Consider the following 15000-nt stretch of genomic DNA (forward strand, 5'->3'; position numbering starts at 1 on the left):
GCTTATGGTGCAAAAATATCTAATGATGTGGTGGCACAATACACCCCATCATATTCTGAGATTGCGAGTTCAGGAAGACGGACAGACAAAAGATGATTGGTCACGGGGTCTGAGGGCCCAGTGGCAGGATGCGCAATGACCACTGTGAGCTCACTTTAAGGAGGGTTCTCAAACCGAGAGTAAGGGCTTGCCCTGCTAAGACCTGAGAGAGAGCGAGAGAGAGAGAAAAAGGTTAGTGCACCATTATAGCTCAAGGACAACTTATTGGAGTACTGCATTCTAAAATACCTTTGTCCAAACTTGGCTCGTGGCAGTAGCCTTAAGATTGATTCCATGAACATTTCCATCAGGCTTTTTAGGCAGTGCCATCAATAGACTAAACGTTTGTGAATGCCCACATCATTGCTGTCTTCTCATATAATCACTTCCTGCTTCCTTTACCACTACATGGGACGGGGGAGCAGAGGAGCTATACATTGGACTTAAATGGACTACCTTATATAATTAACACCAATAATAAAGTTACAAACTTGGACAAATATTCCCAGGAGATTCTGTTGGGGGGGGGGGAATTGACTGATAAGTTATCACTGTGCAATGATTATTCACCAGTCATTTTAAGAGACTATTATTACATGATCTGTTGAGGTGAGACCCGAAGGACTGAAACTGAGGAAGTGACGTGTGCTTTGGGTGGGTGGGACACTTGTTACAATAAAGCACCACTCTGAGAAAAGGCTTTGCATGCAAGTCATCACTCACCATATTTCTTCCGAATTTCATCATGTCTGGCCCTCATTTCAGATTTCCTGTAAAACAAATGTATAAATATTGTGACTGACATGTTGTATTATCTCATCCCCGCATAGCTGTCAAACCGGTTTGTACTGGAACATTTTTAGTTCACGATAGCCATGTGTCTCTGTAAACCATTCAAAGGACAATACAGAGAACCTGTGCATGTCTCAGAATTTTGTAACAACTGCCATAATGATGCATTGAACAGTCATGATGCATAATAATGATGCATTAGCCAATTCCTTTCTCTGACATACAGAGTCATTGCAAACAAATGAGAAAAACCTGACATGGCAACCAAATAATTAAGCATGAGTTAATTAGCAAATGTAAAAAGATCCATATTTAATTATATTAATAATGACCCAACAACTAAAAACCCTTGGAAACACAGCCTTGAGAAATTGATCTAGATGAAAAAGAAGTTAGCATGTTGAGTCTATTGACTATTGGAATTATATGAATTTAGGATCCACAAATTGAAAGAATTATGAACTGGATTCCTAAATTTACCGGTTCTCCTGTTTGATCTTCCTCTTTGCCTCCTTCCGCTGCATGCTATGCTCAAACACCGAGGATCTGGGAGGAGCAGGACAGAACAGAGTGTGAGGAAAGACAGAAGCATTCAGGTGTCCAACCTCCGCCCAACCCCCCCCCCCAAGAAAAGTCATGTTATCATCTCCCTCAGGTGTGTCTTCACTTTTCAGGGCCAAGAAACAAGAAAATTCACTCATGTACTCCTAAAGAGCAAGTTTTGAGTGCCACTTCCTGAATGACATGACACTTTAAGGGAACACTAGGCGCCAGCGTGGTGATCCAGGGTTCTTCATCCTGGCACGGCATCGCAGTTTCCCAGCCTGCACTCACCCACAGTTCTCACACTTGCAGCAGCAGAAGAGGCAGACGAAGAAGGCAATGATGAGTGCCCCGGCCACCACAGACATCGTAATGATCAGGATTTGGAAGTTGACTGAGGCACGAAAGAAGTAAAGTGTGAAATAAAAAACAGATTACTGACTGTGGTGCACTTTGACTCTCACAACCAAAATTACACTTTTTTTTTTTAATCATCCCATTTTGAATGTATTTTCCTTACTATTCACCAGCTTCTACTGTATGTACATTAAAGGCAAGTCTGAAGTTTTGTTACCACTGAATACATTATCCCTTGGTTTTTGTTGCCAAATGTGCACTTTTTTTTTCTTAATAGAGGTGCAGTGGAAAACAGGGGTGAGCGAAATCTTACTTGAGCAGAGACCCCAGCGAGCCTCGTTCAGCGGACACAGGCTGCTGGGGGGCAGGATAGATTGGACAGGGTACGTCAAACATAACTGGGTCTTTATACACCACAGACACTGAGGAAGTAAAAAAAATGAGTCAAATTATGAACTATATTGTACAATGCTACACTATAGGGCATTACACTCTACTTGGACCCTGGTTTCTTCACCTAGGCTCCCTCCCTGTCTGATCGAAAACACAGTCCTAGTGATACTGACAAAGTGTATCTGAAAAAGTTGCAAACATTACACATTGTACTTATTTATGAAATACTTTCTTGCATCAGAGCGATTTTAAGGATATTCGCATCATATGCCTTCTGAGCATAAAAGGACCCTATAGCACACCAGGAGCCATGCCCGGCAGCCTATCGCTTCATGCAAGCAATGTCTGCTACACAGAAGCCATAAACAAAGCACACAGATTCATATGAGATTTTCTTAAATAACCTTTACTTAACCCTTAATACATTGTTTCCTAGTCACTGCCCTTAAATACTCTGCACGTTTTGGTATTTTCCCAGATATCAACACACCTGAGTATAAAATGGAGGTGTTGGTGCAAGAGCTAAAATGGTACAATCCAGTATAGGATGCAGACTGAAACACCGAAGCACTAGAATGGTACAGTCCAGTCACGGGGTGCAGACTGAAACGCCGCAGCACTAGAATGGTACAGTCCAGTAGCAGCGTGTAGAGCTTTTCATGTGTTTGAAGAGCATAATACATCAATCCTTTTTCATCTGTTTTTTCAGGGCAAATGAGTTCTTTACTTTCTCCAAAATGTTAAAATATAAATCAATCAATCATATTACTATATTATTTGATTTGAGTATACCAACCAAATTCATATTTGCATGACTATGGTAGAGCCAGATAGTTATTAACTGCTTAATATTTGACACTGATGTAAACAAACAAAAAAATCCCCATTAAATCTGCATGTTTCACTCCACATGTCAATTACAACAGTCATACACACATTCTAAGCAATTATATTCTTTGTGGAGAGGCGATTGGCCAGGCAAATCCAAGAGCAGTGGTAGGCCAGCCTGCTGTTTATGATCCCATGTCAACATGTTTGTGAAAGCTAAATCTATATATACACTGTTTACAACAACTAGTAGGGTTAGGATATGGTTCATTCTGAAGCATGACGGTATCAAAACCTAAGACATGAGCTTGTTTCATTAAATGTTAAATGAATCATCAACATACAAAAGGACTTTGTAAATAACAGAGGTAAGATGAAAGTTACCCAACATACTGGCAGGCAGGCAGACAAAGTGTGTGTGCGCGTTGGTGGGGGAAAGGCATGCACGTACAACTATCTAGAGATCTCATCTCCAGATCTCTTTGTTATATATCAGGTGTATCTTCTTTCAGCATGTAGAAGGTTCTGTCTCTACACAAGGCTAAGAACTCTGAATGTTATCTTGGACAACTGATGTTGTTTGCCAACCAATGACCAATCTAAAGTGACCACACACTAGGAGCGCCTGTCCAAAAGGAAATGACACCGGTAGGTGTCAGGCAACACAGTAACTTGTAGCTGCTTGAGCAGGCCGTTGAGACCTGGAGGATAAGCCAGCTTCCCAAATGTCAGCGCAAGAATCTCATAGTGTGCACGCACACTACCCAAACTTGTTTCCCAGGTGAGGCGAGTGGCAGTGTGACCAAGCACACACCCACCATGCCTAGTAATTCCATACATTCCTAAAGTCAAAGCAGTCGGGCTTCTCCCCCTGCTCTCCCGTATTCTATCCTCTCCCTTTAAGTCCCACATTTATCCACTTCACGTCCCTTTAACTCTCCCCCATGCACCAGCTGGGATACAGTTGAATACACAGGCATATAAACATGACTACCTAGTACCCTGATCGGAGTCAGGGCATAATAAGAACCTGAAGCTGAATAACTGCTTCCATAACACAAATAAATAAATATGCAAGATAAATAAGAATTCTAATCGCCACTTACAGTCACATTAGTCAAGCACTGCTCACAGCTTGTTCCGTTTCTGCTCTCGCAAGCTAGAGAGAGAGAGGAAGAAAGCGTTACAAAATCAAAACCTAGAGTAATCAGTGTATACACCTCTGTTGGACCAGAGGTTGCCATGGTCATATCTAGATTTATGCACCCATCCTAGTGGAATAAGACAACACCCCTCAGGACTAACCAGCAAGGCAGGTACATGCAGGTCTGAACTGCATTACAGAACTAAAACGGGGATAAAACGGTCATTAGGTGCATCAGACCACTGCCACACTTCACCTGAATACGGCGCGCCATGGAAAGAGCACCTGCCTCACACACAACGGGAAACTACCACACTAAATCTGATAGGAAAAGAACATCAACACGCTTAACCGTGTAGGCCCCCGTATTAAAAGCGACATACAAACAAGTTTCCTGTAAGAAATGGGAAAATATGTTTCGAAGTGTCTTACTTTGGCCAGGTGCGTCAGTCTGCGCCAAGATTACGCCCCGTACCGAAAAGGAGCAGGAGAAGGAGACGAAATAGTTTAATCCCATGTTCGCCTTTTCAAAATACCAAAGTCCCGAGCAGTGTTTGTCCCCGAGGTTTCTATTACTTTACACAACGACAGCAGCAGGTCTCAGCAGAACACGAGAGGTTGGATCAGGTCGTCACATGATCTCCGTCAGAGGGAGGATTTGAACTTCTACTTGATTACTCCTGACCATGTGGAGTTAGGAAGTATTATAGCATTTTTAAAATTAATAACCCACGGAATAAGATGCTTGAATAGTGTCGTAGTGAATAGTGAATAGAAATCAGATGTGCAAACAAACTAACGATGTCTACATAGCTAACATCTTAGTTCAATCTTAAATCTTACTTTCATTATGAGAATACTTTATCAGTACTTAGTTAAACATAAAATATTTAATGACAATTTATAATCGATGTGACTCGGCACTGTGGGCGGAAGCTGGTGCTATATATGTTTAAAACACCAAACACAAAAAGAACATTTAACATCAGAAGAAGCTGATCTACCACAAATTACATTTCCTGTCCAGGTCGGTGAAACGGATCACCCTCACACTGCACGAACCTATCCATATTTCAACATTTACCTGTAGGATGTGTCTTTATACAAGCAGTCATAAGTGAATTCAGAATTCTTAAAAAAAAAAAGAAGTTTAAATCTAAATCAACTAAAGATATGAGACGTAATGTGTATAGTACGGGGACGTGGCTATAAACGTGACAGTTGTGCGTTTGTCTAATAAACCTTTTATTTAAAATGATGCAACAAATGATTAGGTACGCAAAGGAAAAGACAGAATGTAATGGCCATAACTGCAAAAATACATACGTCCATATTAAAAACACATGAGAAGAACTTAGGAAACGTCTGTGTTTAGGATTTGACCTTCAGATTGGAGGTTGGAGGTTGAACAAGTGAGCAGACCTGTATGTTCCAAGAACCTGAGCAGCGTATTCACTGCACAAGTCTGCACAAGAGGTGTCAGGCTGCACAGCTGACAGAACAAAAATTTCTTCTTCATCATCATCATCATCATCATTTCATCACTGTGCAGATGGCCTTAATTAAATGAAAAGAACCGTTTGTTAAGAGTGTGCAATAAGAGAAAGACGGATAACGGACAAAAAAAAAAGAGTAAACCAGCTAGAAACTGGGCATTGAGGAGTGGAGGTGGACGCCATCTCATGGATGGATGAGTCAAAGCGTGACGTGTGTTTCTGGATTGGCACTGTGTGCATAGGATGCAGACGGGACTTGAGTTCTGCAATCCTGGTTCCCAGTTCCCTCTGCGGTTTGCACAGGTTGCATGGTGATCCGCTGGGGTTGTCAGACTTTACCATCTTTACCATGTCCGTGGCATCCTCAGGCAGCAAGGCCATCCTAGCACACCTGAGAAACACGTCATCCCACCAGGATCATCAGCCTTTTGCTTCTCAGCTATGGAAAATCGCCTCAGCGTTGTGCACATATTATCTGGCAAAGAAAGTGAAGCCCAGCCGATGCTAATGACTTGTCCTGAAAGCACTGCACACTGCTGTAGAACTGAATGGACTCTTACTCCCTCTCCCATAGAACTGAATAGAGATATTAATTATTTAAATAAATCTCTCAATCCCTCTCCCATAGAACTGAATAGAGATATTAATTATTTAAATAAATCTCTCACTCACTCTCCCATAGAACTGAATAGAGATATTAATTATTTAAATAAATCTCTCACTCACTCTCCCATAGAACTGAATAGAGATATTAATTATTTAAATAAATCTCTCACTCACTCTCCCATAGAACTGAATAGAGATATTAATTATTTAAATAAATCTCTCACTCACTCTCCTATAGAACTGAATGGAGATATTAATTAACTAAATGAATCTCCCAATCACTCTCCTATAGAACTGAATGGAGAAATACCCAAATAGCTTCATTTTAAGGTTTCTGAATGTTGCTTTGTTTTGTATATTGCAATATGTGGTAATTTTCAGATATTTCCAGAAGCGTACACTACACAACAATAAACTAGTATGAAAAGATCTAGTTTTAAACTGAAACTGTACAATTAAACCATCACTATAACATAAGAAAATTTCCACATCACATCAAGAAAATTACCCCAAAACTACTCCTTTGGTAAATTCCAATAATTTATTAAAGCATTTTGTAAAGCCAGTTACAAAAACAAACAAACAAACAAACAAAAAAACAACAGCAAAAACAAACAAAAAACAAATGTAAACAGAAAACTCTCTCTTAAACAAGCAGTTATTATTATTCGTTCTTATATATAGTAATATATCAAGGACAAGGAGTAAGATTTACATTCAGGCCCCATGTTGGCTGCCTGCAGCTCAGCAAGGACCCCACTGTAAAGAGTGAAAGAGACAGGACCACCCATGCGTATGCATGTGCATACATGTATGTTTTTGTATCTGTGCAAGGATCTCAATATTTCTGCATGCATGTATATCTGTTTACTGTAAATGTGTGTGCGTCTGTGTGTTTGTGTGTAGTAAACATATATAGGAAGCTTGACAATTTAAGTAAGTCAACTTCTGAGAATGCCTCAGAAATGCTTATTCTCTTAAATGTCAGGCAACAGACGATAAAGTGACACAATGTGAACTCCTTTCCTCATACACACACACACACACACACACACACACACACACACCACACACACACACACACACACACACACACACACACACACGCACACACACTTCCTTCATCATTCCTATCTATTCATTCTCTAGCTCACATCACACACTGATAATGCCCACAACATAAGTGGATCTTCACTATTGACCAGCCATCTTATAATGGTGAAGGTTTGACTATTAAAGGATCCAGCTCTTAGGTCAGAATTAATGGACAACATCGAGCTTATGGTCAGTCTATTCCCTGTCTCTCCCACTCCCTTTGTTATATTGTTAATATCTTAAACATACATAATATATAATTATATATATATATAACCTACACCAACCCATCACCCACCCTACACACACCTGTTTTGGTGCCTTAGAGGACAATCACAACACCCACCCATAACAGTGATATTACATATGTTTATTTTTCCACATCATAACCTTTTTTGCTAACTTTGCATTGTCTCGTCCTTCAACTTAAAAGCTGTCAGACACACACACATCGAGGAACTTGCATTACACTGACAAATATAGTTGCATAACAGCAAAATTACACCAAGGTACTGTTGCAAGATACAGTGGTTTTATACTTAGAAAAAAAAAAAAAGACTGTACAGACATATTCGGACTTGTTCTGAGTGTTGATTGGACAAAGTCAACAGCCTGAACAGATGTCATGTTGATGAGTGTACTATGCAGTTTTTTTTCTGACTCTAACTTCTTTGCCCTATACAAGTACTTCACCCAAAAAGGCAGAGGTATTAGTCATACGTGAGAGTGGAGTGTGCTAACATTCCCAGGCTAGCTCCCAGCTGCTTTGTTTGCATTCTAAGGTGAAGTATTTAAACTGACTACAGGGGTTGAGACTTAGAAGGCTCTGCGGGACAACTGTGAGATCAGTGTTTCAAGCCAAGGTAACATTCACATTATGTCACTTGCTGAGAATCTACATAGTAACTTGGCAAAATTATAATGGTTTTATAATTGAGTCTTTCTACCATGATATGAGCTGTAGTTTTGTTTCTTAATCCTTTAATTTTTACCTCTGGTGCATCTGAGGATTAATTCAAAGATGGCCTTACATTAGACATAAGCAGTGTTTGAACACGTGCTTTAAAACATCCAATTTTATACATGCTGTTTGCCCTCGGTTTGAAAAAAAATGTTTATGTCAGAAAACTTTTCCATCAGACTGTCTGTCTATCCCCAAAAGAATGAAGATGAGGGACATTTGCTGAATTTGTCCCATCAGCACTAGCTCATGTTGGGTTTAGTGGTTGTGTTTAGAAGGAACGTGGGTTCAGTAGCTTCACTTGCATTTAACAAATAGCTTCATTCTTAACATGTCCATCTATAAAAAAATGTTTACTGGTGCATGTTCAACAGGCCGACTAAAAGTCATCATAACGGAACTGTTGGAGCATATCTGTACGCTGGTTGGTGTCTCCAGTTTAGGGTTGGCCTTGCTTGGTGTAATACTGATTTGATTTATCTCAGTACTAAGTTGGTTTGGCCTGCCCTGCTGGGGACTGAGAGGCATCTAGAGGCTTTCAAAACGGATGTGCAGGTTTCCTGTATAGTGACTGAAATTCTCTTGCTTAGTCACTGACCACTATTGTGCACTGGTACAGAATATAGAATTCTATGCACTTCTATACACACAGGAAATAATTAAATTACTTCACTTGCAGAATTAATATTGGTTTTGCATTCATTTACCTCTGCATCCCTCAGGCTGAGGACTAGAGTATGCTGATTTTCAGTACATTACAAAATATGTTTTCGTTTGACAGGAAGCTTACTGACATCAGAACAATCACACCAGTCGCTGTTTACAATTGCTCTCTTGGGTTTCTCTATTTGTCTGATATCTGGTCAGCCCTAGGACATACGTGTAGGGCTCGGAAAATGGCTGCAAGGAGCCGGGGCAATTCAAAACGGCTCTGCATGTGTTCCGGAGGGTAGCATTCACGGTCGAGGTCCCTGCATAGTGAAGCGGGTATGCGGGAGCAGGAACAAGGAGCACAAACCCCCACCCAGTCTGTAGCTCAGGCAAAGATCTGCAGAGGGTGCTGAGTGCCTGCAGGGAACACCTGCCACCGGCTGAGCGTTTAGAGAGAGGGGCCCGCGGAGGGAGGGCGCAGGGAGAAGAGCCAGGCTTGGTGCCAGCAGGGAGGAATGGTTTCCAGGGACAGCAGAGTTTCCAGTGAGAGTGACAGGTTTGCGTTGTGCTTTTGTAGTGGTACGACAAATTAATTAATACTAAATAGGCAGCAGTGCAATGTTGCATTTGGGATAGATAAGACAAAGGGTTTGATCTGAGATCATAGTCATAGTGTGTATCTCTCTCTCTCTCTCTTATCCATGGTTACCACACAAGTGTGGCCGTCATGTTTCTCAATCAAAAATACACCCTCCATTTCTTCTCACTGCTTCGCCTTCTTAAGGGAAGGTGTGAGCCGATTGGCTGGTGTCAATCACCTGATCCAGTCACTGCTGGAGCTCGTCACGGACATGACGCTGCAGCGTTTCTTCACGATCATGTTGATGTAAGCCTTCATAATTTTAGTGATCTCGCCCACCTTTAACCATAAACAACAAGAAATATAACAAACAAACAGTTTCCAGTTCCACGGATTGGAGTAATGAAATACATGAGTCTATCTTAACCGTAGGGTCAGCGATTTGGAGTCAGAACATTTCTCTTAATATCTGGCAAACATCTTCTTGCTTTCAAGCAGGTAGGTGCTGTGAAAGGAAAATGATTCTTTGGAGGGAACACTGAAGGGAGCTTCGGTATTTGTTCAGCTGAGTTTTCAAACAGCTCGGTTCAACTCCCTTCTGCCCAAATCCCTGACTGTGCCTTTAAGGATTTGCGTCATTGAAAGCCTTCCACTGTGTTTGGGTCGGGTAATCTACTTTTAAAGAGAGCCAAACATCAGGCCAAAATGCTGTTCAACTGACCTTACAGGTAATATAAGGAAAATGAGAGGGGAGAAAGGTGAAGAAATGAATGCCGGCACAGAGCCGGAGTTTACGCGCTCACCTGAGGCGTTTCGAAGAACATCTCCCTCTCGTCGACAGTGATCTTGTAGGTGCTGGGCTGTGGAGCTCCAAAGAAGACGATGTGCTCATACTGGAAGGTCTCCAGCGGTTTGGGTTCTCCTCTCTTGTACACAGACACGTTCTCCGCGCTCACTCCGAGCCATAGATCGTGGGGGAAGCCTCCTTCTTTACACTGCAGACACACACATTCGATAAGCGTTAATAAACTTCACCGTTCACTTGTATATTCGTCAGTAGTGTCCGTGCGTAAGAGATCCAAAGTGTTTTGAGGAAGAATGGAATATTTCGTACTATTTAAGTTTAAGTGAACAAGAAACAATGGTATGCATGTACAGACACACACAAACAAAAGAACAGGAAATATGACCGTTAGCTAGCGGAGTTAGCTGGCGTGGAAGCTGAATGAACATTCCTGATTTTTTGTGCCCTGTATGTTTTCTGCAGCTGCTCACTGCAACTCCTGGTCTCTTTGTCTGTGAGCCCAGGAGTTGTGTGGCCCAATTCCTTGGCCTATTCTAAATAGACCAAATGAAGCTAAAATCTTACTTGTACCACTTGGGATTCAGGCCCGGAAACATGTCTAGAACATAGACGATTAACACGGCAACCTGCCGTGCGAGCACACTGTCGTTCTAGCGCAGTCTCGTAATGTTAGCTGGGTCGATCAGTAACAGAGGCACCCCGCGCTTTTACTAAAGACAACTGCTCCAATGTCTTCCATGCTGTTGCCACTGGCACATTGCGCTCTGTCCTTCCAGACCTTCCTGGAGCCTCACCTCCACGTCGAACAGGGTGGATCCGTATCCGGGCCACTCCTTAACGACGCTCATGTACTTGAGCATGGCCTGGTGCTGTGGCATGGCCTGCAGCCGGCTCCATTTCTCCAGAACGCTGGTCAGCGTGGCCGACATCTCCTCCTTCACGAACATCTCCAGCATCTGCTCCTCCTCCGCCTTCTGCTTCTTCAGAGAGCCCGTCTTGAAGCTTCGGCGTAGCGTGCCGTCCAGAAAGTTGGTTCTCCTCCGTTCAAGGGTGTGGGCCCCGGGGCCCACGCCCCCGGCTCCCGGCACCCCAACGCCGCCGGCCTTGGTGGACTGCAGGATGCGTGTGCGGAGGCGCCCCACCGGGTAGACGCTGCTCAGGCTCCAGGGCGTGCGCGCCACGTCCCCATGGATATACTGCAAGCGCAGGGCTGCCAGGTACTGGAGGGTCTCCTCAGGGGCAGGGAAATGGCCACTGATCAGACTCTCATGAGCCTGGAAGGGGAGAGAGAAAAAGAGAGAGAGAGGGTTGTGTGTGTGTGTGTGTGTGTGTGTGTGTGTGTGAGAGAGAGAGAGAGAGAGAGAGAGAGAGAGAGAGAGAGAGAAAGGGATGTAAAGGAGCCAGCATTTGTTGTACTGTTGCTCATTATCATGTCAAATTCAGTCCTCTAGTTTTTTGAGAAAAGATTGTTTTACATATAGGGGAAAAAATTGCCATTCACCTGTTCAAACATGAAGGCGAATTCCACCCCCTCTCTGGGCACACTCTCCACATCCAGGAAGCAGTAGAGTTTAAAATAAAGCCGCCAAGGTCCTTCCTCCTCCTCTTCCTCGCTCCCTGCCAGCCTGCAAGTAGAGGCCATCACACCAGCAATCAGGTTTTGGGGGTTTTTTTTGCATATAACATGAATAACAAACTGGCCAAACAGGTCTGTGAGGTTTGGGACAGGTTCTTTAGTACTGGTGTTACTAAGGGATCACGGTTTTGACCAGCATGAGTGCTGTAGAGAGATACGCCTATCATAGTTATATTCGGATAGGTGTCAGCTATACAGAAGCATCCACAAGTGGTAATATGGTAATAAGATGTAATGGTGCACGGTCAGGGTTCCTGTACCTCTCGAACTTGGCAAGCATGTCTGCTACGATCACACGGCTCTCGATGGCCCTGCTCTCGACCTTATTGTGCTCGAACAGAGAGAATAAGTTACGGCTGGTGTCCATAGCCAGACCACGAATCAGCTTCTCCACTACCTGCAGAGAAATGGTCCATGTCAGAAGCGTTTTAACACTCTTTGAACAAACTGTTGGTGTACACAATGTGCCCATTCTCTCTCTCTCTCTCTCTCTCTCTCTCTCTCTCTCTCTCTCTCTCTCTCTCTCTCTCTCTGTCTGTCTGTCTGTCTGTCTTACTCTCCGTGGCTCACCTCTCCTGCAGTTGTGTGGGAGTTGATGGAGATTTTGCAGGAGCCACCGCCGTGACAGTAAACAGTGGTGTTCATCTCCTGCCTTGCCAACAGGGCGGCGATCTCCTCCTGAGATGGCACAAATTCCCTTGTCTTGGTCTTCTTCAGGGACTCGCTGATAAAGTGGGAGTAGCGCTCGATCTCGGTGCCAGGGTAGCGCTCCCTGACCCTGAGATTCAGATTGCAGTTGTCTGCTTAGCCACAAAGACTCAAACACACACAACGCCAATTGCCACAACAACACCGCACAGTGCGTCCTCTTATAATACTGCATAGAGATATGGTGGACTGGTCTGGACATCAACGTGGAAGTGGAATCGAGGCAGGAATTGAACGCTCCAAGCAGTGGCCTTACCTCTTGAGGTGGAATCGGAGATAGCGCAGTATTGCGCGACTGGGCAGGAACATGCAGCTCATGCAGGTAAGCAGGTGCCAGTGCGCTCGGTTCGCCGGGCTGTTGGGCTGAGGCACGTGATTGGTCTGCTTGATCAGCTGACAGTAGACCTCGTCCCGGAGGGGCTTCAGGTCATGGCAGGTCTGCAGGATGCCCTGGACGATGGCGATGGGGTCAGAGACAATCTCCATTTCCTGCAGCGAGTTGAAGATCCTCACCGCCTCGTCCTGAAGACTGCCATATCCCCTCCCTTTTTGCACTGCCGGGGAGAAAGAGAGCAGTAAACACTAGAAAGTGTGTGAGAGTGTGAGGTAAACGGAATGGTACATGCAAGATGGCGTCACAGATGGAAAACTCGAGTACTTTCTTTGTTTTTGTTTATTCTGGGTGTGTTTGCTTACTCAAACCCAATTACTTTCGGTAATGAAGAACTGCTTAAAATCAGGTCGTCCACTCTGGGCATTTTAATGCCGGTTTTCACAGGTTTTTGGAGATCTTAGTTGGAGGAACGGAGGTGCAGGAGATGCAGACTCGGCACCTTCTACTGCCTTTTGTTTCACTGACACCCAGTTCGCCAAGTCCATCCCAGACAGCAGATTACATCTGCCTGGCTTCCATCTATACCGTGCGGGGTCTTTAATATACAATGAAAGACCCTTATCGCAGTATCCCCTGACACTGAGCCTCTCTGATCACTGCTTGGTTCGTCTTATCCCAGCCTACAGGCAAAATGAAAACTGCACAGCTTTTGGCCGAAACAGTGTGGAACGGACCAGCATGGCAAAGCAGGAACCGAAAGACTGTTTTGACTTTACCAACTGGAGTGTTTTTTAAGCTGTACCTGGGGACCTGAACAAACTGGCTGACACTGCAACGTCGTAGACGCACTGCATATACGACTATAACAAGCCGTGGTTCCCAGTCAGACCAAGACCAATTTCATCAGGCCAGCGAGGATGGCTACAGAAGTGGGGGTAGAGCCCCGTCCAAGCAGGCCAGGAACAGAGAGCTCAGGAGATCAGAGCCACTAGAAGGAGCCTCACTCAAAAGCTGAAAAACACATTTTCAGCCAATGACAATGTCTTCTATTGAAGGCAAATTCAAACCCCTCGCACATCCTATCCCGACTACAACAGCCCCATCCACCCTTTTGGCAAACTATCCTCCCTTTGATGCCAAGACCAAAAAGTAGACATCATGGAAAATCATTACTCATCCAACTCCTCCCCTCCGGCAGGTCCTACAGAACCAGTACTGCCAGACACAGGAGTAGTTCCTTCACAAACACTCATACATCACTACTTTACTCCCATATGTGTGCATCCCTGATGTTAGAACTACCACAAACACTTGCACTTTACGGATATTGTATATTGTGTGTCTTGTGTATAATCTTCATATCGCTATTGTCTGTATATTTTCTGTATTCCTCAAGAGTTTGAGCTAATAAAAAGAGTGTTAACAGGGAAAAGAGGCCTAACAGTGCATTAGTTATATTAATAACATAAAACATAAGGGAGTATAGAGATTCTGTGTCCTTTCAGAATGATTTGTATACAGGGCCACTGTAGAGGCTTCTGCAGGCTTCAGCAAAGGATCCTGGGTAGGCTTTGGTGGACCTCAGGGTAAGATATATGACCTCTCCACCAGGCTCAGGACCATACAGAAAAACAATCTTCTTTAGGATAAGGTTAAGAGAAGTCTCCTCTTGGAATGAGGTGGTAACAGGTTCCAACTGTTGTGGGTGTTGAATATCAGTTTGCAAAATGTTGACTAATGTATGGTTTGGATGTAATGGAGGCAAATGTAAACACTAGAAATGTGAGATGATTACATCATAACTTCTCAAAAGTGTATAAAAATGTGGGTCTCCGGAGGGTGCCTCAATAATGCTTGTTAACGTTAACATGCAATAAAAGACAGGACCAGCTATTCTCTTTTACTAATTCTGAAGTATGCATCTTCATTTTATATTTGAATGTTTACCTTTAAAACTAGCTGACTGGGGCAATGAGGAATGACAAATTGCCGACAGCCGGAACCAAATTTCTTGTGTGTGATTAATGTTAAG

At 43.5% G+C, this 15000-nt stretch overlaps 2 protein-coding genes across 2 annotated transcripts in view; both read right to left on the reverse strand.

The window, feature by feature from the left end:
• The window catches only part of pttg1ipa (PTTG1 interacting protein a), a 4983-nt gene extending 265 nt beyond the window's left edge, over positions 1–4718 (reverse strand). The window contains exons 1-7 of the mRNA XM_027018709.2: positions 4529–4718; positions 4059–4111; positions 2045–2153; positions 1666–1768; positions 1312–1377; positions 763–809; positions 1–202 (exon numbers count right to left, since the gene is read on the reverse strand). The exon at positions 1–202 is cut by the window's left edge and continues 265 nt beyond it. Of these exons, the coding sequence (XP_026874510.2) occupies positions 156–202; positions 763–809; positions 1312–1377; positions 1666–1768; positions 2045–2153; positions 4059–4111; positions 4529–4613 (510 nt within the window). The 5' untranslated portion in view covers positions 4614–4718 and the 3' untranslated portion in view covers positions 1–155. The remainder of the gene's footprint in view (positions 203–762; positions 810–1311; positions 1378–1665; positions 1769–2044; positions 2154–4058; positions 4112–4528) is intronic.
• A 3437-nt stretch (positions 4719–8155) lies between these two features.
• The window catches only part of myo10l1 (myosin X, like 1), a 73565-nt gene continuing 66720 nt past the window's right edge, over positions 8156–15000 (reverse strand). The window contains exons 35-41 of the mRNA XM_035526897.1: positions 12891–13188; positions 12497–12704; positions 12187–12323; positions 11792–11915; positions 11085–11564; positions 10289–10480; positions 8156–9824 (exon numbers count right to left, since the gene is read on the reverse strand). Of these exons, the coding sequence (XP_035382790.1) occupies positions 9720–9824; positions 10289–10480; positions 11085–11564; positions 11792–11915; positions 12187–12323; positions 12497–12704; positions 12891–13188 (1544 nt within the window). The 3' untranslated portion in view covers positions 8156–9719. The remainder of the gene's footprint in view (positions 9825–10288; positions 10481–11084; positions 11565–11791; positions 11916–12186; positions 12324–12496; positions 12705–12890; positions 13189–15000) is intronic.

The sequence above is a fragment of the Electrophorus electricus genome, chromosome 1, assembly GCF_013358815.1.
Source record: "Electrophorus electricus isolate fEleEle1 chromosome 1, fEleEle1.pri, whole genome shotgun sequence".
NCBI lineage: Eukaryota > Metazoa > Chordata > Actinopteri > Gymnotiformes > Gymnotidae > Electrophorus > Electrophorus electricus.